Here is a 17,437-nt window from a genome sequence, read left to right as displayed (position 1 = left end):
ATATGCTTTTTTCCTCTGTAATTTTTCCCATATTTGTTTATTCCCAAATAAACAATGTTTTATTTTACGTATTTTTGAACTTCCTATAAATAGAATCATACTGGTATAAATACTTCCATGAAACATATCCATGTCATTACTTGTACCTATAAATTATCCATTTCATAATTTATCTATTCTATTGTTGACAGATATTTAGGTTGTTTCCAGTTTTTTGCTATTATAAACACCACTGCTTCGAGTGGTATACATATGTATAATGTTTAATTTTTTAAACCAAGTTGTTACACAGGTGGTTGCTGTATTTTTATTTTATTATAATATGTATTATATGTTTTATATAATTTTTTACGTGCTTGAATTTATTTAAGTAAGCTCTATGCCCAATGTGAGGCTTGAATTCATCACTCTACAATCAAAAGTCACATGCTTTACTGACTGAGCCAGCCAGATGGGCCCCATGCCTGAATTTTTTTTAAGTTTTCATTAAAAGTAAAGATTTTTACACTATAAATACAATGGAAAAGGCTGAAAAATAAAGTCCACATGCACGTTAAAAAAGCATATATCTTATGATCTAACTTATGTTAATACATATATGGGTAAAGATATATATGTCTCCTTTATCCTTACAACCCAAATAGATTCTTACTATCACCATTTTATAAAGAAGGAAAGTGGGGCAGAGAGAAGGCAAGCAACTTACCCAAGGCCATACACCTACTAGGAGGTGGACTAGATTAACCCTAGGTTCAAATGACTGTAAATCTCAAGCTCTTAAAAATATGCTATACTGCTTCTCACAGGTAGACACACAATTCTTCTTTCCCAGAGTGTTTTATTTAGCTAGAAACCTACATTTATTCAAAAAAGGACTTAATTTGTAAATGAAGAAGGGGAGGAATTGACTGTAATACCATCAAGGCTATTAGCATTCAAAAAGTAATGAAAATAGAATGATAAATGGAAGTTAAAGGAAGTCTCCAGCATCTGAGACAAAACTCGGGAGAGAGGTACTGCCTGGGGCCTGGTCACAGAGAGTGAAAAAGCGGGGAGTGGACAAAAGCTGAAGACAGAGGGCTGGTGTGCCATTGCTGATCTGGGAGAACAGACTGGGTAGCTGGGCGGTGCCATTTTCACCGCTCCCGCGCATACGCACCTAGAAGCCCGCAACAATCCACCCCAGTAGGCTAGCAGCGCCATCTAGTGGAGATCGGAGCTGTTACACTGAGCCCCGCCCAACTGGGCCAACTTCACTCTTCAAGAACAAAAGTCTCACAGCCGGCTTAGTTTACGGAGTATAAAGAGCTACATAGACTGACTTCTAGGGGAAAACAAAGCAATTTCAGTCCTACTTCAATCTGTTAGCAGGTTCATCTATTCAATTTTCTTTCTTTTCCTTTTTTTCTCTTTTACACTTCTTTTCTTTTTCTTGAATACAGAAAGAGAAAAAATTCATTTTTATTTTCAAATTTATTAAAAATATTTTTAATTCTTATTACTATATTTTTTATTTTGTGTAAATTTTTTCAAATTCTATTTTACTTCCATCATTTTATTTTAATCTACTTCAGTGTATTCACCTTTTCAAATTTTCAAACAATTTCCTTTTTTTTCTCTTTTTCGTGAATGCAGAAAGAGAAAAACTTTATTTTTACTTTCAATTTCTATCAAAAATATATTTTTTTAATTTTTTACTTCATTTTTCACTTTTATGTAAATTATTTCAAATTCTATTTTACTTCCATCATTTTTAGTCTACCACAGTGTATTCACTTTTTCAAACTTTCAAACGATTTCCTTTTTTTCCTTTTTTCTCTTTCTCGTTTCTTTTCTTTTTCTTGAATACAGAAAGAAAAATTTCATTTTGTTTTTAATTTTTATTAAAAATATTTTTCTTTAATTTTTTTCTACTGTATTCTTTACTTTTGCGTATATTTTTTCAAATTCTGTTTTACTCCCCTCATCTCATTTTAGTCTACTTCAGTGTATTCATTTTTTCAAATTTTCAAACGATTTCCTTTTCTCCCCCCACCCCTTTTTTTCTGTAATCTGTCAAACCACTTTCAACACCCAACCAAAACACACCTAGGATCTAGCATCATTTATTCAATTTTTGTTTCTGTGCGTGTTTTTAATTTTTTAATTTTAATATTTTTTAATTTCAATTTTTCTACCTCATTAATTCATTTTCTGCCTTCAAAATGACAAAACGAAGGAATTCACCCCAAAAGAAAGAGCACAAAGAAACGACAGCCAGGGATTTAATCAACACCGATATAAGCAAGATGTCTGAACCAGAATTTAGAATCACCATAATAAGAATACTAGCTGGAGTCAAAAATAGATTAGTATCCCTTTCTGCAGAGATAAAAGAAGTAAAAATAGCCAGAATGAAATTAAAAATGCTACAACTGAGCTGCAATCACGGATGGATGCAGCTGCGGCAAGGATGGATGAGGCAGAACAGAGAATCAGCAATATAGAGGACAAACTTATAGAGAATAATGAAGCAGAAAAAAAGAGGGAGACTAAGGTAAAAGAGCATGATTTAAGAATTAGAGAAATCAGTGACTCATTAAAAAGGAACAACATCAGAATCATAGGGGTCCCAGAGGAGGAAGAGAGAGAAATAGGGGTAGAAGGTTATGTGAGCAAATCATAGTGGAAAACTTTCCTAACCTGGGGAAAGACACAGACATCAAAATCCAGGAAGCACAGACGACCCCCATTAGATTCAACAAAAACCGACCATCAACAAGGCATATCATAGTCAAATTCACAAAATACTCTGGCAAAGAGAGAATCATGGAAGCAGCAAGGGAAAAAAAGTCCCTAACCTACAAAGAAAGACAGATCAGGTTTGCAGCAGACCTATCCACAGAAACTTGGCAGGCCAGAAAGGAGTGGCAGGATATATTCAGTGTGCTGAATCAGAAAAATATGCAGCCAAGAATTCTTTATCTAGCAAGGCTGTCATTCAAAATAGAAGGAGAGATAAAAAGTTTCTCAGACAAACAAAAATTAAAGGTGTTTGTGACCACTAAACCAGCCCTTCAAGAAATTTTAAGGGGGACTCTCTGAGGCGAGAAAAGAAAGCAACAAAGATTAGAAAGGACCAGAGAACACCACCAGAAACTCCAACTCTACAAGCATCATCATGGCAACAAATTCATCTTTCAGTACTCACTCTAAACATCAATGGACTCAATGCTCCAATCAAAAGACATAGGGTAACAGAATGGATAAGAAAAGAAGATCCATCTATATGCTGTTTACAAGAGACCCACTTTAGACCTAAAGACACCTTCAGATTGAAAATAAGGGGATGGAGAACCATCTGTCACGCCAATGGTCAACAAAAGAAAGCCGGAGTAACCATACTTATATCAAACAATCTAGACTTTAAAATAAAGACTGTATCAAGAGATGCAGAAGGGCATTATATCACAATCAAGGGGTCTATCCACCAAGAAGAACTAACAATTGTAAACATTTATGTGCCAAATGTGAAGGCACCCAAATATATAAATCAATTAATCACAAACATAAAGAAACTCATCGACAGTAATACCATAATAGTAGGAGACTTCAACACCCCACTCACAGCAATGAACAGAACATCTCATCAAAAAATCAACAAGGAAACAATGGCTTTGAATGACACACTGGACCAGATGGACTTAACAGATATATTCAGAACATTTTATCCTAAAGCAGCAGAATATACATTCTTCTCCAGTGCACATGGAACGTTCTCCAGAATAGACCATATACTGGGACACAAGTCAGCCCTAAGTAAATACAAAAAGATTGAGATCATACTTTGCATATTTTCAGACCACAACGCTATGAAACTCGAAATCAACCACAAGAAAAATCTGGAAAGATAACAAATACTTGGAGACTAAAGAACATCCTACTAAAGAATGAATGGGTTAACCAAGAAGATAAAGAGGAAATTAAAGAGTACATGGAAGTCGATGAAAATGGTAACACCACAACCCAAAACCTCTGGGATGCAGCAAAGGCGGTCATAAGAGGAAAGTATATAGCAATCCAGGCCTTCCTAAAGAAAGAAGAAAGATCTCAGATACACAACCTAACCTTATGCTTTAAGGAGCTGGAAAAAGAATAGCAAAAAAAACCCAAAACCAGCAGAAGATAGGAAACAATAAAGATTATAGCAGAAATGAATGCTATCGAAAGCAAAAAAACAGAACAGATCAATGAAACCAGAAGCTGATTCTTCGAAAGAATTAACAAAATTGATTAACCACTAGCCAGTTTGATCAAAAAGAAAAAGGAAAGGACCCAAATAAATAAAATCAAGAATGAAAGAGGAGAGATCACAACCAACACAGCAGAAATAAAAACAATAATAAGAGAATATTATGAGCAATTATATGCCAGTAAAACGGGCAATCTGGAAGAAACAGACAAATTCCTAGAAACATATACACTACCAAAACTGAAACAGGAAGAAATAGAAAATTTGAACACACCCATAACCAGTAAGGAAATCGAATTAGTAATCTAAAATCTGCCAAAAAACGAGAGTCCAGGGCCAGATGGCTTTCCAGGGGAATTCTACCAAACATTTAAGGAAGAGTTAACACTTATTCTCTTGAAGCTGTTCCAAAAAATAGAAATGGAAGGAAAACTTCCAAACTCTTTCTATGAAGCCAGCATTACCTTGATTCCAAAACCAGACAGAGATCCCACTAAAAAGGAGAACTACAGACCAATTTTCCTGATGTACATGGAAGCAAAAATACTCAACAAGATATTAGCCAACCGGCTCCAACAATACATTGAAAAAATTATTCACCACGCCCAAATGGGATTTATACTTGGAATGCAGGGCTGGTTCAATATCTGCAAAAACAATTAACGTGATTCATCACATAAATAAAAGAAAGGACAAGAACCATAGGATCCTCTCAATAGATGCAGAGAAAGCATTTGACAAAATACAGCATCCTTTCTTGATAAAAACCCTCAAGAAAGTAGGGATAGAAGGAGCATACTTCGAGATCATAAAAGCCATATATGAACAACCCAATGTTAATATTCTCAATGGGGAAAAACTGACAGCTTTCCCCCTAAGGTCACAAACAAGACCAGGATGTCGACTCTCGCCACTGTTATTCAACATAGTATTGGAAGTCTTAGCCTCTGCAGTCAGACAACACAAAGAAATAAAACTCATCCAAATCAGCCAGGAGGAGGTCAAACTTTCACTCTTCGCAGATGACATGATACTCTATATGGAACACCCAAAAGATTCCACCAAAAAACTGCTAGAATTGATTCATGAATTCAGCAAAGTTGCAGGATATAAAATCAACACACAGAAATCGGGTGCATTCCTATACATCAACAATGAAGCAACAGAAAGAGAAATCAAGGAATCGATCCCATTTACAGTTGCACCAAAAACCATAAAATACCTAGGATTAAATCTAACCAAAGAGGTGAAAAATCTATATGCTGAAAACTACAGAAAGCTTATGAAAGAAATTGAAGAAGACACAAAAAAATGGAAAAAGATTCCATGCTCCTGGATAGGAAGAACAAATGTTGTTAAAATGTTGATACTAACCAAAGCAATCTACATATTCAATGCAATACCTATCAAAATAACACCAGCATTCTTCACAGAGCTGGAACAAATAATCCTAAAATTTGTATGGAACCAGAAAAGACCCCGAATAGCCAAAGCAATCTTGAAAAACAAAACCAAAGCAGGAGGCATCACAACCCCAGACTTCAAGCTATACTACAAAGCTGTAATCATCAAGACAGTATGGTACTGGCACAAGAACAGACACTCAGATCAATGGAACAGAATAGAGAACCCAGAAATGGACCCACAAACGTATGGCCACCTAATCTTTGACAAAGCAGGAAAGAATATCCAATGGAATCAAGACAGTCTCTTCCGCAAGTGGTGCTGGGAAAACTGGACAGCGACATGCAGAAGAATGAACCTGGACCAGTTTCTTACACCAGTCACAAAAATAAACTCAAAATGGATGAAAGACCTCAATGTAAGACAGGAAGCCATCAAAATCCTCGAGGAGAAAGCAGGCAAAAACCTCTTTGATCTTGGCCGCAGCAACTTCTTACTCAACACGTCTCCTTAAGCAAGGGAAACAAAAGCAAAAATAAACTACTGGGACCTCATCAAAAGAAAAAGCTTCTGCACAGCGAAGGAAACAATCAGCAAAACTAAAAGGCAACCGACAGAATGGGAGAAGATATTTGCAAATGACATATCAGATAAAGGTTTAGTATCCAAAATCTATAAAGAACTTATCAAACTCAACACCCAAAAAACAAATAATCCAGTGAAGACATGGGCAAAAGACATGAATACACTTCTCCAAAGAAGACATTCAAATGGCCAACGGACACATAAAAAAATGCTCAACATCACTCATCATCAGGGAAATACAAATCAAAACCATAATGAGATACCACCTTACACCTGTCAGAAAGGCTAACATTAACAATTCAAGCAACAACAGATGTTGGCGAGGATGCAGAGAAAAAGGATCTCTTTTGCATTGTTGGTGGGAATGCAAGCTGGTGCAGCCAGTCTGGAAAACAGTATGGAGGTTCCTCAAAAAACTAAAAATAGAACTACCCTACAACCCAGCAATTGCACTACTAGGCATTTATCCACAGGATACAAGTGTGCTGTTTTGAAGGGACATATGCACCCCCATGTTTATAACAGCACTATCAACAATAGCCAAAGTATGGAAAGAGCCCAAATGTCCATCAATGGATGAATGGATAAAGAAAATGTGGTATATATATACAATGGAGTATCACTCAGCAATCAAAAAGAATGAAATCCTGCCATTTGCAATTACGTGGGTGGAACTGGAGGGTATTATGCTAAGTGAAATTAGTCAGAGAAAGACAAATATATGACTTCACTCATATGAGGACTTTAAGACAGAAAACAGATGAACATCAGGAAAGGGAAACAAAAATAATATAAAAACAGGGAGGAGGACAAAACAGAAGAGACTCATAAATATGGAGAACAAAGTGAGGGTTACTGGAGGGGTTGTGGGAGAGGAGATGGGCTAAATGGGTAAGGGGCACTAAGGAATCTACTCCTGAAATCATTGTTGCACTATATGCTAACTAATTTGGATGTAAATTTAAAAAATAAAAAATAAAAATAAATAAATAAATAAATAAATAAATAAATAAATAAATAAATAAAGGAATTCTCCAGCTGTGCTCTCATTTCTTGGGACTCATCAATCAACGATTCTGTTCCTTTTTTCCCATACACCAAATTCTCGAAATGTCTAAATGTTTGCTATGTGCCTTAAGAAGCTACTTGCAAAAGGCTAAATAACCAAAGGAGGATCTTAGGTAGCTAGGTAGATGGGTTAATAAAAGGATATCAGAAAGATATTCACCAAAAGTTAACAGTGGTTATAACTGACTGATGGATTTCTGGTGATTTTTTACCTTTTTCTTTATGTTTTTCATCTTACTTCATGATTAACTTTTATCTTTATAAAGAAAAACACCCAATATTTTTAGTTTGGAAACAAAGCTTTCCTATTCCAAATATTCACATCTCCATTACTTATTAAATAAACTGGCTTTTCTTAGCTTATCTCCTTGTATGAAGGTCAATTACAGAGTTCAGGAAAATGTTAGGAGGCTGAAAAGAAAGTACAGTGACTTGTGAACAACACTGCCAGCAATACTAAACGTCAGGGTTGGACAAGATCTTAAAAATACTTTGGTCCAACTAGCCAAGCAATGTTTAAATTCTCTTTATAATATTCCCTGATAATTAATAATCTAGTGTTTGACTCTCATGTTATAAACTTATTACATTCCAAAGCAACCTATTCAATTTTTGGATAGGTCCGATAACAGGGTCCATTGCTTGCACTAATCCACTGCTTCTGTATAGTTTTCACCAACGTGTTCAGAAAAACTGTATTTAACCACTAGTAACGTTCTCCTGGGCTCCTTCAATTATTCCTTATTTTACATAGTTTGTGCCCCTTCCACCAGTCTCATCACTGTCCTGTAAAAGCACTTCAGTGATCTACATACCTTTTACAGTAGTGTCCCAGGACACCCAGTATTTCCAGTATGGCCTCACTGAAGCAGTGTTGGAATGCTATCTTCCTCATTCTCAATATCACCCTAGTTTTCTACTGACTACATCACACAGGTGACTAATATGAAATCTGTTACTTGGTAAAAGTCTTTTTTAACCTGCTTTTCTACCAAAGATAATGTGATTCAACTAAACTTAGTTACTTTTCAAAATCCAAATCCTGAACTTCAGATTTTTCTGTCCTGGAAAAGTTAAACCTGACCCACTTCTTTGGCCTGCTGTATTCATTCATTCAATATTTTTGAAAGCCTACTATTGGCCCCGCACTATTCTAATGCACTAAATAACCATTAAACAAAACAGACAAAAATCACTGCCTCATGCTACAGACATTTCTGTCATCTTTTTTGATCCTGACTTAATAAGCTAACACTTTCACTATCCATCTCAGTTTTCATGACATCCATAAAATATAACTAAACTCCTTGCATCTCTATCCAAATCACAGATTAAAAAGAACAAACAAGGGCTCCTGGGTGGCTCAGTTGGTTAAGCGTCCAACTTCAGCTCAGGTCATGATCTCAGGGTTCGTGAGTTAGAGTCTGCATTGGGCTCTGCACTGATGAAAATGGATGCAGAAATTCTCAACAAAATACTAGCAAATTGAATCCAATAGTACATAGTTATTCTTGGACTGAAAGCATCCAATCAATGAATAGGATATACCATATTTGCAATCAATGAACATGATATACCATATTAATAAAAGAAAGGATAAGAACCATATGATCCTCTCGGTAGATGACAGAAAAAGCATTTCACAACATACAGCATCCATTCTTGATAAAAACCCTCAATAGGGACGCCTGGGTGGCTCAGTTGGCTGAGCAACTGACTTGATTTTGACCCAGGTCATGATCCCAGGGTTGTGGGATCAAGCCCTGTGTTGGGTTTTATGCTGAGCATGGAGCCTGCTTAAGATTCTCTCTCTCTCTCCCTCCCTCTGCCTCTCTCCCCTACTCGAGTTCTCTCTCTAAAAAAACAAACAAGAAAACCCTCAAGAGGGGTGCCTGGGTGGCTCAGTCAGCTAAGCATCTGACTTCGGCTCAGGTCATGATCTCCGAGTTCATGAGTTCAAGCCCTGCATCAGGCTCTCTGCTGTCAGCACAGAGCCCACTTTGGATCCTCTGTCCCCCATTCCCTCTGCCCCTCCCCCACTTGCACTCGCTCTTTGTCTCTGTCTCTCGTTCTCAAAAATAAACACTTAAAAAAAAACACAAATCCCTACTCAATGAAGTAGGGATAGAGGGAACATACCTCAACATCATAAAAACCATACATGAAAGACCCACAGCCAATATAATCCTCAGTGGGGAAAAACTGAGAGCTTTCTTCCTAAGATCAGGAACAAGACAAGGATGTCCACTATCACCATTGTTATTTAACATAATACAAGAAATCCTAGCTTCACCAATCAGACAACAACAACAAAAAAAAATAGGCATCCAAATCAGCAAGGAAGAAGTCAAACTTTCACTATTTGCAGGTGACATGATATTCTATGTAGAAAACCCGAATGATGCCACTGAAAAATTGTTAGAACTGACACATGGATTCAGTAAAGTTGCAGGATACAAAATCAACGTACAGAAATCTGATGCATTTCTATACACCAATAAAGAAGCAACAGAAAGAGGAATCAAGAAATCAATCCCATTTACAATTGCACCAAAACCCATAAGAATACACCTAACCAAAGAGATAAAAGATCTGTACGCTGAAAACTACAGAACACATATGAAATAAATTGAAGATGACACAAAGAAACAGAAAAACATTCCATGCTCGTGGATTGGAAGAACAAATATTCTTTGCAGAGCTACAGCAAACAATCCTAAAACCACAAACAACCCCAAATAGCCAAAGCAATGTTGAAAAAGAAAAGCAAAGCTGGAGACATCACAATTCTGGACTTCAAGTTATATTACAAAGCTGTAATCATTAAGACTGGATGGTACTGGCACAAAAACAGACACATAGATCAATGGAACAGAACAGATAACCCAGAAACAGACCCACAACTATATGGTCAACTAATCTTCAACAAAGCAGAAAAGAACATCCAATGAAAAAAGATGGTCTCTTCAACAAATGATATTGGGAAAACGGGACAGCAACCTGTAGAAGAATGAACCTGGACTACTTTCTTACATCATATACAAAAATAAATTCAAATGGATCAAAGACCTAAATGTGAGACAGGAAACCATCAAAATCCTAGAGGAGAACACAGGCAACAACCTCTTTGATTTCAGTCATAACAACCTCTTATGAGACACATCACCAGAGGCAAAGGAAACAAAAGCAAACGTGAATTACTGAGACTTCATCAAGATAAACAGCTTCTGCACAGAAAATAAATTGTTTCTTCACAGAAAAAAATCAAAAAACTAAAAGACAACCTTTGGAATGGGAGAAGATATTTCCAAATGACATATCTGATAAAGGGTTATTAATAACATCCAAAATCTATAAAGAACTTTTCAAACTTGGGCCTCAGTTGGTTGAGCATCTATCTGACTCTTGATTTTGGCTCAGGTCATCATCTCATGGTTTGTGAGATCAAGCCCTACTGTAAGCACAGGGCCTGCTTGGGATTCTCTCCCTCTCTCTCTCTCTCTCTGCCCTTCCCCTGATCACTCAAGCTCTCTCTCAAAATAAATAAACATTAAAAAAAAAAAAAAAGAGCTTACCGAACTCAACACTCAAAAATCAAATAATCCAGCTAAGAAATAGGCAGAAGACATGAACAGACATTTTTCCAAAGGAAGACATACAGATGGCTAACAAACATGAAACGATACTCAACATCACTCATCATCAGGGAAATAGAAATCAGAGCTACAATGAGATATCACCTCACACCTGTCAGAATGGCTAAAATGAACAACACAGGAAATAACAGATGTTGGCGAGGATGCAGAGAAAGAGAAACCTTCTTACACTGTGGGTGGGAATGTAAACTAGTGCAGCCACTCTAGAAAACAGTATGGCGGTTCCTCAAAAAGTTCAAAAAAGAACTACCCTATGATCCAGCAACTGAACTACTAGGTATTTACCCTAAGGATACAAAAACACTGATTCGAAGGGACACATGCACCCTGATGTTTATAGCAGCATCTTCAACAATAGCCAAGATATGGAAACAGCCCAAGTGTTCATCAACAGATGAATGAATAAAGTTGTGGTATACATATACACTGGAATATTACTCGGCCATAAAAAAGAATGAAATCTTGCCATCTTCAATGACATGAATGGAACTAGAATGTATTATGCTAAGCAAAATAAGTCAATCAGAGGAAGACAAATACCATATGATTTCACTCATATGTGCACTTTAAGAAATGAATCAGATAAACATAAGGAAAAAAAGAAGAGAGGCAAACCATAAAACAGACTCTTAACCATACAAAACAAACTGAGGATTGCTGGAGGGGAGGTTGGGCTGTGAGATGGGTTAAATGGGTGATGGGTATTAAGGAAGGCACTTGTTATGATAAGCACTGGGGGTTATATGTAAGTGATGAATCACTAAATTTTACTCCTGAAACTAATATTATACTATGTTAACTAACTGGAATTTAAATAAAAACTTGAAAAAAAAATTAACTAATTAACTAACTAGAACAAACAGGATAAGGCTATGGTCCAGGGTATTCCAACATAAACTTTCCTTTATTAATTCACTGAAGAGTTAAGACTATTCATACAGTTATTCATTTAGTGAGCTAACCCTGCATCTAGATTAGATTTCTCTATCTCATCTACAACTATATCAGGAAGGGCTTGTAAAATATACTGAGTTTCTCAAATTTCCTACACTTTTCAGATTTTTTGCCCTAAATTTTCAATAATGCAAAAGCTTCAACTCTGCCTTGTATAGATTAAAATAATTTAGGCAACAGTGACAAAATGCTATACCTACCCCTTTCATCCAATAGGAGATTTTCTGGCTTAATATCCCTGTGAGTTATCCCAATACCATGTAGATAAACCTAAAAGAGAAACAGAGAGAGGCATACTTTGCTAACTTACTTCATTCATATTAATTTTATGTAAAAGGAAAAGAAACAACTGTACTTACCACCCCTGCCATGAGTTGATGGAAGAACCTTTGAGCATCTTGTTCAGGCATGCCTATGTCTGGCTCTATAAGAATTAATAATGAAAGTTAGCCTGCCATGTAAACATAATCAGGCAGCAACCACAGTGTCTCCTAAATCAAAGCTTAGACATTTGTGATAGTACACTGGCAAACAGAATCTTATGCTAGCAATTAAGACTCTAGTGTCCGTTAATTCACACGGTACTTAATTAACTCACATTCCCCATCTGTTATGTGGCAAAAATAAAATAACATCACAGGAAAACTACAGAGAGAAACTATTATCCAGATCAAGAATTCAAGCCATACCTTGAAAGCCTCTGATTATCTTACACTAATCATGATTTATTTGGTATCTTTCCAATTCTCCCCTAATTTCTTCTAAATGCTCTGACATTGTTTTCTTCATCACTAAAATGTAATTGCCAAAGTATAAGCCTGGGCAAACATAAACTAATATCACCAAATATTGAACAACAAAATGAAACTTCATCTAATCCCTCATACTACAAAGCTATGAATGCCTGCAAAGTTCCTTTGGGAAATACAGTTTTATTAAAAAATGTTCTATTGTCAGTTTTCTTTTTATATTTTGATCTCTGTCTTTACCTCTTGATTTCTTTTACACTGAACTCTCTCCTGAGATACATACTGGAGATTCTAAATAATCAGTTTTTAACTGTGAAAACAATAGCTGTAGACAATAAATTTAGATCCACATAATATATTTTTACGTACTTCTCAGTGTTCTGAAACATCAAGCCTTTGAATCTACATAGAATGCTGAAAGTACCAAGTACAGAATTTACTAAATATAGGTAAAACAATTCTAAAAAGTTCTCAAGTTATTTCACTTAAACAAAAAAGAACAAATATAACAACATGCTATCATTTTGGCTCTGTAAATGCATGCAATGATTTCATGTAACTGGAATGTCTATAAAGAAAAGTCACTGTATAGGTAAAACAATACTTCACCATGAGATTAGTTTATCATTCTTAAACTCTACAAAACAGCAACCCTAACCAAAATCACATGCACAATTTGGGAAAAAGGTTCTCCTTGATGAATCTATATATACTTTAATGTATTAACATAACTTGCAAAAACAAGAAAACTTCCTGTAATTTCCTTGTTGCATAAGCAGTTCTGAGTGGACAATGACCAAATAGCAGATCCAAGATTAAAAAACAAATTTAGAAACTTAATTAGTAGAATAGACATGTTAAATCTTATTTCCATACCTATTCGGTCAAAAAGTTCTCCTCCACTACAGTACTCCAGAAATAGATACTGGATATTGCCTTCTCTCCTGTGGCCATAGAATTTCACTACATTCTCATGATTTAACATTTTATTGATACAGATCTCCTTCTTAATATTTTCTGGACAGTCTATGGCACGTTTCATGTCTACAATCTTGACTGCAACTGCTTCTTCAGTTCTTCTATTCACAGCAAGTTGAACTCTAAAAAGGAAAACGAAGACATGTGAATTCTATTTAAGACTTCAAAAGATTAAATATTGACTTATCCAACAATTTTACCTTCGTTACTTTCTCCACCCGGTAAAAGCCAAGAAGATGGTTTCTGCCATGTTCTCTACAGAGAGTACTCCTTTCTGAAATGTGATGTATGATGGCTAATGCTCTACAGAAGTCATTATGTTGCGTATCCAAAGGTTATTTAATAAATGCTTGATAAACTAAAACGGAGTAACAGTAATTCTAGGCCACATCACATATACACATGCTCTATTTATTTGATTTTAATAACGTTACCTAATATTTATTAATCTCATGCTATATATGCCTGTGCTAACTGTTCTAAGCACCTATGGGGTAGGTACTATTATTGTCATGGTAGACCTGAGGAAACAGAGATACATTAAGGAGCTTGCCTAAGAACACAAAACAATGTGTTAGTATGTAACAGAGTGAAAATCTGAAACCAGGTAGTCTGACTCCAGAGTCTGTTCATTTGCTCATTTAACCACTATGCTTAAAACCCAGCAAGGAATATGTGGGAGGAGAACCTGACTTCACAGGTCTCTTCCACTTCTTTACAGAAAAAAATGTTTTAAAAAAAGGAAGAAAAAAAAAATTGATCCTTCCAAAATTTCACGCGGCTTTAGTTCCCAAAGGTCTTAGATTTCAAATGCAAAGATCTGTTCTCTGAGATGCCACTGCATTATAATAAACAATTCCTGGTGTGCCTAGGTGGGTCAGTTGGTTGAGCATCTGACTTGATTTCCCACTCAGGTCATGATCCCAGGGTCGTGAGATCGAGCCTCAAGTTTGGGTCCACACTGGGCATGGAGCCTGTGTAAGATTCTCTCTCTCTCTCTCTCTCTCTCTCTCTCCCCCTCTCCCTCTCCCTCTCCCCGCCCCCCCCCTCTCAACCATGCTCGCTCCCTGTCTAAATAAATAAATGAAAATAAAATAGAATACACAACTCCAAAACAACAAATCTGTACTCAAACAAGACAACAGACAGAAAACGAAAGCAAGCGTGAAGGCAAGGTAAAAGGACTCAAACTCACTCTCCATAGGCACCTTCTCCCAGGGTTTGCACCAAGTCCCAGTCTTCCACAAAGGGCACTGCCATGACTCCAGGATGGATCACGGCTGTAAAAGGCAGGAACCCGGAAAAGATGGGGCTGAGGATAAGCTTCAACCATCTGCCACGATCCCTCAACGTAACTAACAGTTTGGTTTCCCCCTCCGCCTCACCCGTATTTTACCCCAGGCTCTCAAGCACCAGCAAGTATACTAAATTCTGGCATGTCGTGGTGTAATTCACACTCCCCACTCCCACGCGAACCGAAGCTACAACCGCCGCCCTCAGGCCTCCGAGGAAATGCAGCGGCTGTGCTGAGAGGCTGGGGGCACAAATGCTTTGGGGGGCGGGTGACTGGGGAAGGGAAGGGGTGAGACAGGTGAAGGGCTGCGGGCTAGAGGAGGACAGGGTTTCCCGACGACGCCTGCCGCCCCTCCTCCCCCCTTGCTCAGCTCCAATTCCCACCCCCACGCCATCCAGAAGGCCGGGAGGAGCCTGGGGCGGGGCCAAACTGCCCCAAGAAGCGGAAGGAAGGGCTAGCTGGCACTCGGGACGGCTGGCGCCCAAACCTTTGGGGTCCCCAGCAGGCAGAGAGGTAGTCTCTCCAATCCCTCTACAACAGGGTCCCCCCGGTCCCAAACTCCTCCAGTCTCGGAAACCGCCCCTCCGCAGGAATCTCTCTGATCCACTTCGCTTGTCACCCATAACTTTCTCTCGCCATGCCCCTCTCAACGAATGTAGACCCCCGAAGTCCTTTTCCAGACTCCTTTCCAACCCTACCGGCTGCCTCTCCTCACCAGGCCGTCCTTTGCCCGCCACCACAGGAATCCAAATGCGGCGCTTTTCCCGCCAAAACTTTCCCGGCGTCACGCTGTCGCAAACGCGCGCACCCTTGCCGTAAAGCAGGAGAGCGCGCGTCTCCTACTGCGGCTGCTGTGAAGAGTGGCCTCTTCGGGCGGCCGGTACCCAGAGGTTGCCCCCGAGGCGTGAGCTGGCCAGGCCCGGGTTACTTTAGAGTCGAGAGGAGACCCAGGCTGGAGAGGTTTAAGAACAGCCGAGTGCATCAACGCGAAGAATCTCCCGGCCCCGGTGCATGCAGGTGCCCGGTGTGTGGCCCGCAGTCGGGCCGTCCTCGCGCTCCTGGGCGGAGCCGAAGTCCCCTCGGAGACCTGCACACACGCTGGGAGTGCGGGTCCTCGAGTACCCTCCCCGCTGCTCTGGGCCTGGCAGCGTTGTGCGGATAGTATTCAGAAGTGTTGCCTCGGAAACTTTAAGAAGGGGCACAGATCAAACTAGAGCCGAGAAGCTAGAACAGCCGTTTCGAACAGATCCCGTGAAGAATGACAGAACTTTGTGGCGGGAGCGAGAAGCACAGACTGGCCGCGCTGCGGGGTGGGGGGTGGAAAGGCATCCCTCGGAAGCAAGCGACACTTTGTACTGTGAGGGCGTGTCAGGATAACCAGTTTTGCCTTGTCTCCAGACTCCAAAACACGACTTTAGCCCAGCCTTTCTGAAGGAACAGCATCTCCATAGCCTTAATTCTTCTATCCTCTTTTTCATTCTCACTGTGTAAAAAAGACACCTGGAGGCAAAGGGACTGTTTTGCCTCGTTTTTTACGATGCGTTATTTTAAAAGCAGAGTAACCAGTTTAAATGGGAAAGAAAATTCTCGGGATAGGGACTTGCTTGAGAACAAAATAATGTGGAAAAACCGTAAGTGTTCCCCCTTGACAGTAAACTAGACTGGGAACTCAAGGTGTGGGCAAGATAATCTCCATTAAATTCTCCAGTTCTTAAAACTGGGCTACACACCTCGAGTATAAAGCTCTTGATTGTGATACTGGTAATACAGTAAAATGAGTGTACAACATGTTACCCAAAAAAGCACACACGTTTTAAAGCAAAGTCTGGGGACAGAAAAACAAGGCCAGAGCACTTCAAAGTGCTTGTTGGAGTTTTTAACCATGACATCAACAGTTTAGGGTTCATGGAATAAAGTAAGTTTTCCAGGTCATGTACTCCATTTTCGCACTGTGCTATAAACAAAAAATATGAAGAAAGGAAGAGGGGGACCTACACAGTTCCTGTGTCTGGATGGAATTAAGCTATCTTAGCCTATGAAATGAATAATATGAATGAAAAATGAATAAGGTATACAGGTTTCAGGCAAAATACCAGTTAAAGAATGTGAGAGAATCAGTGCACACAATAGCTTCTGTTCCCTTCTGAAACCTTACTACAATAGTAAATATTAAAACGATTTAATAATAGTAAAGTTTACTATTTTAAAATAGTAAATTTGTAACAAAAGGCAATAACCCACAAGAATGGAGTATGAAAAACAAAATTTTGGAAATTGGGAAGTTTTTAGATGAATGATAAAGATGAATCTTTTCTTTCCAGCAATAGGAAAGAAAAGCAACTTGATTTACATCACAGAACTCCCAAAAGGCTCAAGTTGGATTAGTGACACCAGGTAACTGAACGTGGAGATGAAGGTGGGACTAAACAGGGCAGGCTGAAAGACTAAGAAGCCAAAAGAATTGGATCCCGTCCCTCCTTTATATACCCAAGGAACTGCTCCTCCCCAAAGCTGGTAC

At 38.4% G+C, this 17,437-nt stretch overlaps 1 protein-coding gene across 2 annotated transcripts in view; it reads right to left on the bottom strand.

The window, feature by feature from the left end:
* The window catches only part of CHEK1 (checkpoint kinase 1), a 31,396-nt gene extending 15,709 nt beyond the window's left edge, over window positions 1-15,687 (bottom strand). The window contains exons 1-5 of one of the 2 annotated variants that reach the window (XM_042904914.1): window positions 15,635-15,687; window positions 14,821-14,905; window positions 13,524-13,747; window positions 12,258-12,322; window positions 12,099-12,168 (exon numbers count right to left, since the gene is read on the bottom strand). In XM_042904914.1, the coding sequence (XP_042760848.1) occupies window positions 12,099-12,168; window positions 12,258-12,322; window positions 13,524-13,747; window positions 14,821-14,885 (424 nt within the window). In that variant the 5' untranslated portion in view covers window positions 14,886-14,905; window positions 15,635-15,687. Of the gene's footprint in view, window positions 1-12,098; window positions 12,169-12,257; window positions 12,323-13,523; window positions 13,748-14,820; window positions 14,906-15,617 lie in introns of both variants that reach the window. The other variant, XM_042904913.1, reaches the window with a different exon arrangement.
* Window positions 15,688-17,437: the final 1,750 nt, after the last annotated feature.

This window comes from Panthera leo, chromosome D1, assembly GCF_018350215.1.
Source record: "Panthera leo isolate Ple1 chromosome D1, P.leo_Ple1_pat1.1, whole genome shotgun sequence".
In the NCBI taxonomy this organism is placed as follows: Eukaryota; Metazoa; Chordata; class Mammalia; order Carnivora; family Felidae; genus Panthera; species Panthera leo.
This window is presented reverse-complemented; position numbering and strand designations above follow the sequence as displayed.